The sequence below is a fragment of the Drosophila melanogaster genome, chromosome 3R (assembly GCF_000001215.4).
Source record: "Drosophila melanogaster chromosome 3R".
Lineage (NCBI taxonomy): Eukaryota > Metazoa > Arthropoda > Insecta > Diptera > Drosophilidae > Drosophila > Drosophila melanogaster.
In genome coordinates this window covers 14,827,329-14,841,487 of record NT_033777.3, presented here as the reverse complement: position 1 = coordinate 14,841,487, position 14,159 = coordinate 14,827,329, and the positions used below count along the sequence as shown (strand labels likewise).

At 41.2% G+C, this 14,159-nt stretch overlaps 1 protein-coding gene and 1 long non-coding RNA gene across 6 annotated transcripts in view; both read left to right on the top strand.

Annotated features, from left to right (window-relative positions):
- Nucleotides 1-14,159, top strand: part of btsz (bitesize) — a 71,397-nt gene that overhangs the window by 34,001 nt on the left and 23,237 nt on the right. For 3 of the 5 annotated variants that reach the window (NM_001014622.3, NM_001275653.1, NM_001260180.2), the window contains 2 exons: nucleotides 10,794-11,126; nucleotides 13,832-13,959. In NM_001014622.3, coding sequence (NP_001014622.3) covers nucleotides 10,794-11,126; nucleotides 13,832-13,959 — 461 coding nt within the window. The remainder of the gene's footprint in view (nucleotides 1-10,793; nucleotides 11,127-13,831; nucleotides 13,960-14,159) is intronic. The other 2 variants (NM_001014625.3, NM_001144584.3) reach the window with 1 other exon arrangement.
- lncRNA:CR46024 (long non-coding RNA:CR46024) lies at nucleotides 128-739 on the top strand. The gene has a single exon (NR_133399.1). It is a non-coding gene; the product is annotated as a long non-coding RNA:CR46024 (long non-coding RNA).

Below are 14,159 nucleotides of genomic sequence, written 5' to 3'. Positions count from 1 at the left end.
GGCAAATAAAATTGATACACTTTCATTTGTGGTCGCGTGTTTGGGATGTTGAATCGAGTGCACAGGGAAAAAGTTTCATCTTATATAAGCAACAATTGTTATTAAAGTTATCAACAGTCTACATTTTATATTGTCAAAACAGGCTATTCGAGTGGTATAAGACTTTTCTGTAACAACACATGTAACTTTTAATATCTAAGCATATCCATTCGAAATAGATTAAATTCATCGGACCAGAACCGTGTGTGTGAATGGTATTTCTTTTTGCACGTGTAGTGGTGGGCTGAATGTGCCTTTGTCATTTCCATCACAATCAATTTTTAATGCCCAGCATTCAGCCGTCCGAGATCACGAACCCGAGCACGTTTCCCGAGCCACATGGGGCGCACGGTGCGGATACTTGATTTGCCTGTTGCACCGAGATGTACGGCCTTTGGTATCGGAGCTTTGGAATCACATGCTCCGGTATTCTGAGAAGCCTTTGACACGAGTGGGTCAGGTTGGCTGTCTGTTGGCCAAAACTGTTGCCCGATTGAAAATTGGCCTCAACAGGTGCAGCTCAGCGCTCAATTATGGTTGACAGGGGCCAGATAATTTAGTGTTCGAATGTGGATTGACATCGCCTTTAATTAAATGTTCCTCGATTGACAATGATGAACTGACATATCAAATTACACATGGGAAATATGAAGAGGTTAAGTCAAATGGCCTTTCAAAATCGATTCTATTTCTTGTGGCTTATAAACAAGTAAAATTCATTTGTTTCAAAGTCTCCGTTGAAATTAGTTTCGTAGTAAATAATTAAAAATCAATTTTAGCTGCGCACGGCGTTTTTACAAAGCCATTGTTGTATATGTTGGCTTTAAAAATGTGTCAAAACAAAATGACACACACTGTACGGACTTCGATTGGCTGCACATAACTTTCCACTTAAATGCAGCCGTTGATTGACACATGGCTGAAATTGAATTAAGTTGGTTGTCATAAATTTTATAGCCGGCCAATGTAGAGACATAAACCAAAAACGAAAAGCGCTTTGTGCGCCGCATGTGCGGAATTAACAGCCAACTACTCCAGCGATATATGTTAGGTACAAACACAAACAACAATCGTATACATATAAAAGTCGGTTACAACGCCCACCCAAGTCAAACCGCAGAGCCAACAATGGAGTTCGCCGGATTTAGAGTTTGACCGAGATTAAAAAGAGGTGAAAAAGATCCAGAACCCCAGACATTTTCAACTTACAACATAAATTACAATTTATGAGCGTGATTTTATTTGTATTTTTAGCACAAGCCAAATAAATTTCCATGTGTGCACTTTATTGGGGAAATATCGATGTGATGTTAGACCAATTACTTACTCAGGATAGTTATAAATTTCCCTTTAAAGAATTTAATACATTTCAGCAACTAAACTAATTCATATTCATTTGCAGATAAGAGCAGAGGCATGATTTATCGAAGTTATTATTTAATATACTTCTAGTAGTAAATTTTCTAATATTCTTGAATATAAAGTTTACTTGCTGACTCAGCTATTCGGTTGCTTATAGCCAAAATTTCAGCTTGAATGTTAGGCCAACTAATTTGATGAAAAGCGTGAAAATGCAAATCCATTTTCCCCCGTTTCCTTCCAAGACTGGGTCATAAATCGTCTGGAATTAATTATTAAACGGAATTGTTGGCTAGTTAGCGTGTACGTTGCCTTCAATTACTTAAAATTCTGAATGGCCGGCAATGAATTGAACATTGTCACGCTTGCCCAGAGGAAATGGTCCATTGGTGAGGGAGGGGAAGTGTTGGCCAAAAACGGAAGACGTCGTGTAACGCCAGGCAACGGCACTTGGTTGGCCAAATTTGTGAGCCGGCAAGCGGGCGTTTGCCCATAAGTCAACAACCTTTTTGGCAGGCGGCCAATTTACGCACGTACAATTTGTCGTCGGCGGCACGTAGCTCTCCACGTCGAAGTCGACTCGACTTTATTTACGGTTACTTCGTCTGAAGTGGGTTCCAATGGGAACGGAACAGTGGATGAGGTGCTGGGTGGGAGGGCGATAGTGATCTGGATTGCAAAGGTCGTAGTTTTTACTCGCAGAGTCTGATATCGCAGAAGATAGACAACTTGAGAAGGTTAATTCGCACTTACAACTTAAATATGAGGATTTATTGAGGCTGGTCGGATGAGACAGTGCAAAGCAAATTAAAAAGAGTCTTTCAGCTTAAAAGCTTACGTGATGCGTAGGTTTTTATATCAAGAAATAGAATGTTCATAACGAATTTTTAAAATTACATAAATTTAAAGAGGGAAGCTTTAATTCTAACAAATAAATATCGTTCTTCAAGCATACAAAGCACAGCTTAGCAATAAGTCGAGCGGCAAACCTTTTTCTGGGATTTTTAAAATCATATCCACAATGAATAGCACTTTTGGCACGTCTCTAGGTGAAAAGCAAACAGTGTTATGTCAACTATTTTGGCGACTTTTTACGGGCGCTTTTCTTTTTCCTCGGCCCGACAGAGTCAAGTTAGTCAAACCATTCCAGCTGGCCAGTTCGGGCATTTCTGTACTCTTTTTATTTATATTTATTTTTGTGCAGACGCCGGCCGTAAATTTATAATTTTGTACAAGGAGAAGCAAATTTTGTGAGGCTCTCGACCGGAAAATGCGCCCGGGTTCGCAGTCGCAGCTTCATTTGCCTAAGTGTTTAGCAATTTTGTTTCGTTTTCGCATTTCACATTTCTTCTTCTCTCCCTTTTGCTGGGCACCATAATTTTTGCCCAGGCAGTGAACCTTTTTTTTTTTTGGCCATACCAAAAGGAGAAAAAACCCCAAAGCTTGCCAGGCATTTGGGGGGTGGGCGTTCCTCTTTTAATGTTTTCATAACTTTCAGCGCGTCTGTCAATAAGTCGAATTCTTGGAAACAAGCTCGAAACTTAAGTCACGTTACGTGACTGCCATGTCAATGGCTTTTCGACATCCTTTCAGTGGTTCCGATTTGAATATTAACACATCGAGTGGGTTGAATGAAGTATTTTCCATGTGCCCCAAGCTGACCAATGTCCAGCTACAATTCGATGTTTGCCGCCCTGCCATACGAGTGGAGCTGAATATTGTCCCATTTTTGTACACTCTCCGCACAGCGAGTCAGTTACCTGATATTGATTTTGTTTAGTTTACATGTGGGACCTATCAAATATTAATCACGAAATATGACCAACAATGCAGGCTTCCATTTTTTCAGTTCACTCGTGTTGTTGTTTTCGCACATGCGCCAAAAAAAAAGCAAGCAACATAAAGAAAAACTCAACACCCCGAGCAACAGAGGCGGAGGCCATAAATGAAAATATTGAAATTCGTTGAACACGCGGCTGTCATAGAGCATTATCCGGTATTCAGGACATGCGACATGCATGGCATTTTTTATACACACATGTTGTACGACTGTGTGCGGTGTTGCTGGAGAAAATAACACCGATAGGCACACCCATCCATACACATTTAATCTCCATAGATGGATTTGGCCATGTGCGAGTCACTTGATTGCTTATTGAAAAGAAACGGAGAAATCGTGTTTTATTAGATTGCCAGTAGTGAATTCCCCATGCCGGTCACATATGGGTCATTTTTTTGTTTTTCGGCCACAATTTTTATCCTGTCCGAGCTGCCATGATTGATGGTTGCATTTCATTAGGATAATGAGCGGCGACAATGGACATTAAAACTGTGTGTGAGGCGGCGGATTCATAAAATATCAGTTACCAACTACAAATGGGTCACCTTTGATTGGGATTTACGAAAGTATCGTATTTTCAAAAGCCTATCCCTTCTTTGAACATTCCAAAATGGGATTCTTAAACATGATATTACAGCATAAAGTTTATAACAGCTTAATGAAGCGATGTTTGTTTAAGAATATTTGTATCCTTTCTAGATTGCCTGTAGACATTTAAGGTTTCCATTTTCTTTACAAAATTTTCAAGTCATTCGATGCAGGGTTGATTTAAATATGATTTAAACCTAAATTATGCGCTCGGCCTGGCCAATGAGGACAACGACAACGGTCCGGCCAATTAAGCACCCCAAATGTCAATTAAAAAAACATTTCTTTCCTCCATTCCCCCCCTCCATTTCTTTTTCGCGAGAAGGGCGCGCTGGCTGGAAAGCCAAAGCAAATAAATAAACAACTGGCCAAAACGGAATGGCAGACAATGGTCAACAGTGGGTGAAGACCAAGAATAACAGCAAACAGTGGGCAACAAAGGCAACAATCATGGCGACGATGACAACGCTGACAGGTGATGCGTCGATTAACTGTTATTTAGCCGGTGCTTAAAATGGCAGCCGTGCGATTTCCGGTGCGCCATCGCCTCCCATTGCACCCCATTCCATCCCCAGCCCCCTAACCCACCATTTGTTTTCGCCGTTCATCGTTGAGCGGGCAGGAAAGTAAATGAAAGTACAAATTGACGATTTGTTTGATTTGGCACTGGAGCAAATCTCGGGAAAACAGAAAACAAGGCAGCAGGCAACAGGCAGCTAAAAGCGGATGGACCAAAGGCCCCAAAAGACTTTTGGCTATAATTTAACGCACGAATGGCTCAGTTAAGCGCTGTAAAAAGACGCAACAACGAGAGCTAACTGCTGTAAAAACATCTCGAACATCATTTTGGGGAGCGAAAGTCCCTCCTAAGCCCTTAACCCCAAAGTTTTTCATTCTCTTCCGTTGGGGGCTTTTTCAATTTCGTCTGGCCATCCACATAGTTGTTCTGACTTCGTTTATTAAGTAATAAATGTTCGGCAATTTCAGTGCCATTGCCAAAGTGGATTTCCAACCAAAAACTCAGCCATAAATCTCGCAGGTTTTCCTTTGACTTTGCGCTTACCCGTTCTATCTTCTCCAGCTGATAAAAAAAAAGCAAACATGAAAAAGAAGTCAGAAAAAAGTGACACAGTTTTCTAGTTTGCCATTCGGCCAGCGCTTTTGAAAACTGTCAGAGATGTGACAAATGTGACAACATCACAGCCCAGCGGGCAGGAAAGCTGTATCTGAATCTGAATCCGGCGCTTTCATCTGCGCGCTCTATTTGTGTATCGTCGTCTGTGGCCGTGAGCTATTTTTTGCAGCACATGGCTTACTTTTATCTTGGAGATGGCGGTTTTATTGTCTTTTTGTGCGGCTGGAATGGCGTGCGAAATGCGCGGCAATCAAAATTTGTTATGGCACAAAATTTATGGGGCATCCACGTTCCCGTGTTCCTTTTTCCCCCGGCATCGCTCTTTAAGCGCTTTATTTACTGAATTATGCAGAAATTGAGAAGAATGCCGAGTCCTGTTGCGACTTCATTATGCATGTTGGCATTTATTTTATCTGGGATTGGCAGTCGCTGCACACCTGGCGTATGCGTAATGCAGCTCAGCTCATGAATATTGCGCATACGACGTGTGTTAAGTCGTTTTCTGGTCTACACAGGAGAAAACTGAACTGCTGAACTGAATGAAATTTAAAAATGTATACTACAGGTTTCCATCAATTTATTGCAGTATCAAAAATATATTATATAAACAGTGCCCTTCCGGTCGCTTAGTTCCCAGATAAGTTTATCGGCAGTTTACACTAGTGATGCAACAGTGATTAGTTCCTTATTAGCTTAATTACGAGCAAAAGGGTTTACAGGGTTTCATAATGGCTTGCCCGTGGCCTGTGGTCCTAGACACTATCATTCATCTTCAGATGGCCACTTAAGCCGGCTGAGGACGTCGCCTTATGGGCCATAAGCTAATGTAAACTCTGGGGGAAGCCACTGAAAAGGGAGAGGACCATTAACTTCGAGACATGGCCAAACACAGAAATAAAGTTTCGCATATGACCCATTGTCTGTCGCCTGTTTAGATGTCAATGTACTCTGTGCCGGGAAACCTCATCCTCCGTATCCTTCTCGTAATTATGCAAATGCTGGATCCCAGCTGAGGGCCGAAGGAACCCATGTCTGTCCCTTGCCCGGTTATCAGTGTCAAATCGAAGTTTAAGAACTGGAAAGGGTTACAAGTTTGGACCTCAACCAATTGGTGAATACCCCGCAAAATTTTCCGTTTTAAAATTATCAAAATTAAAGTTATGTTCTCTCGAAATGGTTTGAATAAAAACTTAAGATTTTAATTTTTTGTAATATATTAATTAAAACTTTAATTTCACTTTGTTTTACAATAGAACATTTGATAAAATGTATCCACTGGCTTACGATCCACATGCCTGATATCTCTTGGCAAAACAGAGCACATACTCGTACATGTGTGCAAAATAAAAAAAAAAGACGGAAAGGGCGCAAACGTTTATTTAGGTTTATGGTCCTGGCCCATTAAGCATACGACACGTGTGTGGCGAGTGCTTTAAATTCAACAAAATTCGCATTTAATTTGATTTTCCCACCATATTTGTCGGCACGGCAACACGTTTGTGCGTTTGAAGCTGTTTTTTGGGGCGGCAACAAAAAGTCAACTGGCAAAGGGGATAATTTACAAGCTTCACAAACTGCATAAGTGCAAAACGCTGCCCGTGGTAAGACACGAAGGTTTATTTGTTATATTTGGCCGTTTGCGTGATGAGGACAGTTACCGGTTACCGCGTTTTAGCCCTCTGACATTTAAAATTAATTAAAACTAATAACATTTTCAAGCACTTAGCCACACATACATGCACACGCTTCGTCGAGTGACGCCATTTTGTCGTCCATTGCATAATTAAAAGGCGCACAAATGGCAGGCCATTTCCGGTGCTCAACCGGTCGAGTCTGAATGCCTTAAATTAAAGCACCTGTGATACATTTTAAATGCCATGCCCTCCGGCTGTCTCAAGTTTGGTATCCATTTTTTTCATTTCGCCCGCAATGCTGTCAAAAAGTTTTAATTTGAAACGGAAACGCGAGACCCACGCCATCATGGCATCATGGCATCATTGCCTTAGCTACTGGCCATTGTCCTTGCTCTTGCCCCTGCATCCGAAATTCAAGAACCAGTAGCCAGCATCCAGTATCCAGCAGTCCACTCCAGACGCCCCGACAAATCATATTTAGCCTGGTAATTATTTATATTCGCATTCTCTGGCACATCAGCGCCAGCACTGGGCGTCATTAAAATCGTAAATCTAATGGACAAGCTGGTGCTGCCAACGACCAGTGCCGTTGACTGTGGTCGGGAATGGTTTGAATTATGGCATATTTCAGTGGGAAATCTAGGGGGAAAATACAGGGAAAACGACAGAGTGGGCAATCATTTCCCTTGTGGAAATATGAAAATATGAACAGCTGCGAAGCTTTAAAATACCTGACCAATTTAATGTTTCCTAGCTGGTAATTAAAACTTAGATGCTAAATAACTGGAAATAGCACTATAGAAATAACGTGCACTTTATGTATAGCAATTTCGAACATTCACAAAGGCGATTTCTTTTAAAAGCCCTATTTTTATATTGGCTTACACAGAAATGCTTAATTTACCAGTACGTGGAAATTCCAATTAAACCAGCATTTCCATGAATAAACATTAAACCGCTTACAGTGAATTCACTTATTATAAAGTCGTTCAAATGAAAAATCGTTATATCTATAAATTAGCATGCACATATTTTAAGAAAATTAACGATTGTATCCTTTTGCTGTGCACACAAATCTAATCAGAACTTATTTCGCCAAACAAATCCATGGCATTTGAAGTCAGACCAAAACACAGACCAATTGCATTAGCAGTAAATCCCGATAAGTAGCGAATTATTTGCCTGTTGTCTACTGCCCCAAGGCGACATCAAAGCACCACGGCAGGACTCTGAAAATGTTATCTCTCCTTTGATATCTAATAAACCAACAGGCGATGGCCTGGGATTGGACCAGGTGTTCGATCTGGCCCAAAAGGTCACACGGCCAAGCGTCCAAGCGTCCAAAATGAGGACCCCATCTGGATCCCAAACGAAGGACGCAGCTGATTTACATCAGTTTAATTAGTTGCTTATTTGCATAAGCCCGCAGAGCGTAGAATTTGGGCGCCAGGACATTGGGAAACATGCGTAACGGTATTTGTTTAGGCCATGTTAGGGTTTTTAATCATATTCCAAACAGACCAAAAACTGTTCCGCCGCCACACAACAAAGGCTGTCGGCTAATCCAGGTCTTTGCACCACTTTCATGGTCACTGTGAATTTATGGCCATTAGAGTTAGCACTTTTTGGCAGCCCGTTTCTGCCGCTCCTGCCGCTCGTGTTGCCCACCCTAATGGCTTATTATGATTATTAATTCATAACGCAGGCGTGCTGGTCGTGTAGCTACAACTATTACTACACCAGCACTCGAGCACTTCAACATGCGACTCGACTCACATCCACATACTCGACTATATGCTATCCTGACATGCCAACAGATGGCACATTAAGCATGAGCACGACTACACGGCGAACAGAATGTCGTTCTAAGAGAAAACTCCTTTAAATAAATAAACGGAATCAGGTAATAACAATTTAAACAGATACCAGTTTACTCGACATACAATTCATCAAATTTAAACAATTTTCAACGCAAAGACTGCTAATTGATAAATTCCATTTCGTAATCCAAATACCGCAACGAGGAATGTTTAGATTCATTGAATTCGGAATACAATTCAATTAAATTAAATCTGGATAATATGGTTTTTAGTGATCCGAAATTTGTCCAAACCAATCATCATCATCATGATTTCAAAATAGTAAAGTCACTTAATTTAGCCACATTTCTAACATTGAACTTTGAGAGTCGAATGTAAAAGTCCGAAATAAACTACACATTTTTTTCAGTGCTTAGGCGTGGGCTGTGAGGCCAAAAACCAGCGTGGCTTTGCTGTTTGGCGGTGGGTGCAGACTTTATGCGTTAACCAGGCCAATAAAACATGTCCCCGGCCATGGGTTTTGTGGTATGTGGTTAGTTTGCCATTCTAGTGCTCTTTTCGCTGTGTTTGTGCTCCTGGGAGTATGCAACAGTTTTGGCTTGGCCTCGGTTTTGGGTTTCGTTTCCGCTTCCTGCCGCTTGGAGGGCCGCCTCACTGGGCTCTGTGGTTGCCGTTTGTCGTTTACTGATTTTGTGACGCTAATAAAGCTTGCACGCACTTCGATCCCGATGCCCAACTGCAGATAAAATTAGAATTAAAAAGTATTCTTAGTGGGCCTGCTGGCAACATAATTTACGCAGAAATCAAAGTCTTTTCGGATTTTTATGCGCTCTGCGTGACTCCTTCACCAACACATCACATCATTACACTGGCCTACAAATGAGGTCATAGTAATGGAACTGTAATGAACTGGAATAAAATCCTAAGTCTTGTAATTCATCATTACTTTATAGTTTTTGCGTCTTTATATTTTACTTAGTAAAGAATAATATTTAAAAGGAATTCGATTTAATTTATGTTTTGGGAGAAATCCTACTGTCATACACATATGGCCGCTACTGTACGCTTCTATGTGTTTGTTTTATGTGTCAGCAGGTCTTGGCCATGTTTTATAGCTCTCGCCTGCCAGTTGGACGTTAATATTAAGCAACCGTCTTAAACAGAACTGTGGGGGGGGGGCACCAAATATCCGAAAATCCCTAGAGATTGGAGCAGGACATGGGGGACCTCAAACTTAATTTGGCAACCGGACATCGACTTACGTTTGATTGCCGATTTAATTGGATTGCCAACTTTCGCCTTCATGTGCGCTATTTGCATAATTTGGGATGTAGGGATGGGATATTTAATTAGGCAACATTGTCCAGCTAATCAAATTAGTAAGGTTGGCCGTATGTCCTTGGAATTCTAATTAAATAGTTTCAAATTCATCATTCGTCTTCGATTTACAGATTACGAAATCTAGTCAAGTGAACTTAACATATCCATCAAATTGAAATACATTGTTTACCTTATATGTAAGTTTCGTTGGGGGAAGATATGGTATACGGGATACGATTAGGCGACTTGTATGCATATTCCCGATGACAAATAAAACTCAAACTCCATATGTCAAACAGCCACAAAAGTATCTGCATTCATATTTTTGGTTTATTTTATGCTTAAACTTTGTGCACATCCTGCTGCAACAAATTAAATTGACCTATTGTCTCATGACTAATCATATTAATTAATTTACAAATGCATTGCGCACGTGAAAATGTTGCCTAACCAATCAAACTAACCTAAATTAACCAAAATTAAATTCGAAAATCGATTAAATTGCTACTAAATCAACTAATGACAAGTTTTTGTGTGCTCTTTTTATTCTTTGTCTCTTTCCATTTAATTACACATACATCACGCACTCACACACACTCACACCCGAAAACCCACCATACACGCTTGCCGCTTTCTCTATCTCTATCTCTCACTCTCTTTCCCTCTTGCTCTCTCCTTGCCTGACTGTCGCAAAATGTCATGTTAACTTTTTGTAACGTGTTTTCGTTTCTTAACCAACAATCTAACAAAACTGTCTATGCGTCTGTCATGTAATTATGTTATCAACCCGGAACCAAAAACCAAAACCGACCCAATACAAAACCACTACAACCCCCTGTAATTTAAACAACAACACGCAACAACGAAACCCATAATTGAAACCACTCCAATTTCAACAACAACTCCAAAACCATGTCAACTACCTCAACAACCGGCACTGTAATTACAACCACAACTTCAACATCATATTCTATATCAACAACAAACACCGCACAACAACAACAACGACTCCAACAACATTTTCATCAACAACTCCAACCGAATTTCAACAACAACAGGCTCTTGCGCGCCGAATTGTATGCATTGAGGCGCAAGGGTGCGGCCAAGGTCGTTGGTGGAGTGCAGCCACTCGATGCCACACAACAACCACATCAACAACAGACAACCATGCAGCCCAGTCAACAACAACAACAACAGCTCGAACAACACAACAACCACAACGCACACACGAGCGACCCGAGTCGCCACTGCGCCCGCTGCACCACCGAACTGGGTCGCATCACCAACCGTGGCGCCCCCTGTCGCGTCTGCAAGTTGCGCGTGTGCAAAGCCTGTCGCGAATTCACATCGCGCACCACGGACTGGGTGTGCGTGGTGTGCCACAAGCAAATGTAAGTGTGCCTCTGTCACTCCCATTGTCTGTATCTGTTCCTCCTTCTCTCTCTCTCTATCCGTCTATATGTCTGTCCAACTTTCATTGCCAACTAAAAACTTACAAAACTCTGTGGATGCGACCAAACTATTCAACTCACGCACACGAAAACCCAGCTAAAATACAAAACATTACATTGTCTCCTTGTCGGGACATGATTGTCCCACGTGGTGGCGGAATACACTGTAAAGGACATTATAATAGTAGTTATTTATTGTTAATAACATACATAATATTGATATTTTGTTAAGGTTCATATAATTGTACAATATGCTGATAGATTTTCTTTTAAAGAAGGAGATATTTCTACGTATACTGCCGAAAAATAGGCAATGTAACCTGTAGCATACTTCTAGCTTAGGGTGATTTTCTGTCGAGGTCCCTTTCCCAAAACTGCACTTTGGTTTTACGCCCTGACAATTGTTTTCCCATTACTTTATTTTTGTGCGTTGGACTTTGTAGCACATACGTTGCAATTTGCAACGTTGCAAGCTAATTTTGTATGCCCTTTCGGTTGCTTTGTGTCGCCAAAATTGTCACCCAAAGCCTGTTGGTGCAGATGAATCAACAAAGTATGGAATTGCATACAGAGAGAGCGAAAATCTCTCGCTTGCATTTGTTGAAAATATTTCTAGGAAAAGGTTTATTCTCATTGTAAGGTGATAGAAATGGTTCTTTTGTTTATTTTCCATTTCGACCCGTGGGCATCAGGTGTCACAGGCCGTCAACTGAAACTCCACATAACTGATGCGGCAGATTTTTTTAGTGCACGTTTCGGTTGCCTTGGCAGTTTTGAATATTTGAAACGTTTTGTTTGCAGCTAGTCGTGTTTGTTTTGCCCTTTTGATGGCCCATTTGTGATGCGAAGCGGCTTAAATGCACACTCGTGTTCGTCAACAGAAAGTTCATTTAAAAATTCAATTTGCATACGCCTCCCCCGTAAAGCAATCCTGTTTTCTAACTCCATTTTTTTCGAACTGCACACAGTTTTGGGCATAACTTTCAGTGACAAAAGAGGCTTACCGTGATGCATTAGATAACCTGGCAATAAGGCAGCTCGAAGGATTGCAAAATGTTCCCTCAAAACCCAAACGTGTTCATTCAACCAACAGCAGCAAACTGTCAACAAGTTCCCGAGCCGTTTAATGAGCTGCACTATGTGTTCTGGCCCAATTTGGCCCAGCATAAACATGAGTCGCCCCACACATTGCGCATACGCCCTGTGTCACCACAGCATCAGCATCTCTCGGTTTGCGCCAACATTTGGCAACATAACAATTGCCTCTGATGAGTCCGGCGACCCACACACGAAAGGTTCAGTGTTAATGGGTGAGACCAGGCCCCAAAAAAAAAAAAAAAAAACACAGAAACTCCCCAGCTGAGAAATGCCCGTATTGAGTTGACAAGGCCACACACGCAGACATTTGAGTAATTAAATCTTGGCCAACTCGTCGGCAGCTGCAGGCCAAATTGCTGTGTACTTATGAATGCCGTGTGGTACATGTAGATATTCCGAGCCGAGAATACAGCGGGTCGCCTACAGGTGGCAGCGATTTCACGCCTGTCAACACGCATGACACCAAATTTGGCTGCGTCTGCTGCAGCTGGTGGATAATTATGAATGCCACATGATGACTACCACGATGGACCCAGCCCCTTTTTTATTTTGATGGAGGGCGTCTGCATTTGCGTCTGCCTCTCAGCAGGAATTTATCCAATTGCTTCGACTGCACCCCCAAGTCAGGCACAAAAGCACAGTGTCTGGCCGAAGAAATACAATTATTTCATGAATTTCTGGCCAGACATTGAATTCTTATTTTTTATTGTATCTGGGCAACCACGCATTGATTATATTAAATTGTATATACGTACAAATGGGTTATTAATAACGCTTTTTTCTCGAAACCCCATTGTGCGTTACCAAAAAGCTTTTCTAGTAATATATAAATTATTATTTGCTTAATACATAAGTGGGTGTTATATCACCCGCTAAAATAATCAAGTTTTCAGAAATTTAATAAAGAGTTTATCTTTCCCAGGAACTTAATTAAATTGTACAAATGCTTTTCCAATCATATAGTTCTTGGTAATTATAAATACGTTTCCAGTTCTTAGTATGGCTATTCAAATTAAATGGAAGTGTAATGCAATGTATGGCCATATGAAGCTAACTTTTAATATTATTTAAAACCCAAACGTGAGATTAAAGTTAAACATAAGCAGGACCAACTTCCGGTTGAAGTTTGTCTTATTCATTAAATATGTAATTATTTCTTTGGTATCTGAGCCCCAAACTTTTCCGTTGTGGTTTCGCCGTCAAATTTTTCCCCAAAAATACATTTCTGTCTGTTTGTGCGAACCCAAGGCAGTCTGTGCTGGCTTTAACTCTTCCGTTGGCTCACACCTTGGCTTAAAGTCATGGTGTGTGTTGGTGTTTCATGTTCCATGTTGCTGTTGCTGCTGCTGTGACACCGACAATCCGGCATTCAGTGTTCGTTTGAGTAAGTCAGCCAGCCAGTCTGCCAAATGTCGCGAGGACAGACAGACGTGATACCGCTGAGTCGCCGATTTACTTGTTGACTGTTTGACGTCTCCAACGAAAGTTGGGAAAATGTTTGGCGAGGTTTTCTGGTTTCTAAAGTGGCAATGTTGTTGCTCTTGCAGGGAGATACAGTCGGCCAGCGGCGAGTGGCTGAAGGACGCCTATGCCCTGGGATCCTGCAGTGCCGTCGACCATCTGACCACCAGCGACGTCTTGAGGAAGAGCATCCGGCGTTCTTGGACCATATCGAGTAAGTACTCTGGATTTTACTTTCATTATATGGCTAAGAGACTTTGATTGAGTATATGCATGTTTGAAAGAATCCTTCAAGGATTATTCAACTACGTAAGTACATTTTTTAAACAGACTGCGAACAGCAAAAGTCATGCATTTAAAATAAGTTTTAAGTGCTTAATAGTTTTTCCAAGATTTTTTAAAAAAAAAAATATT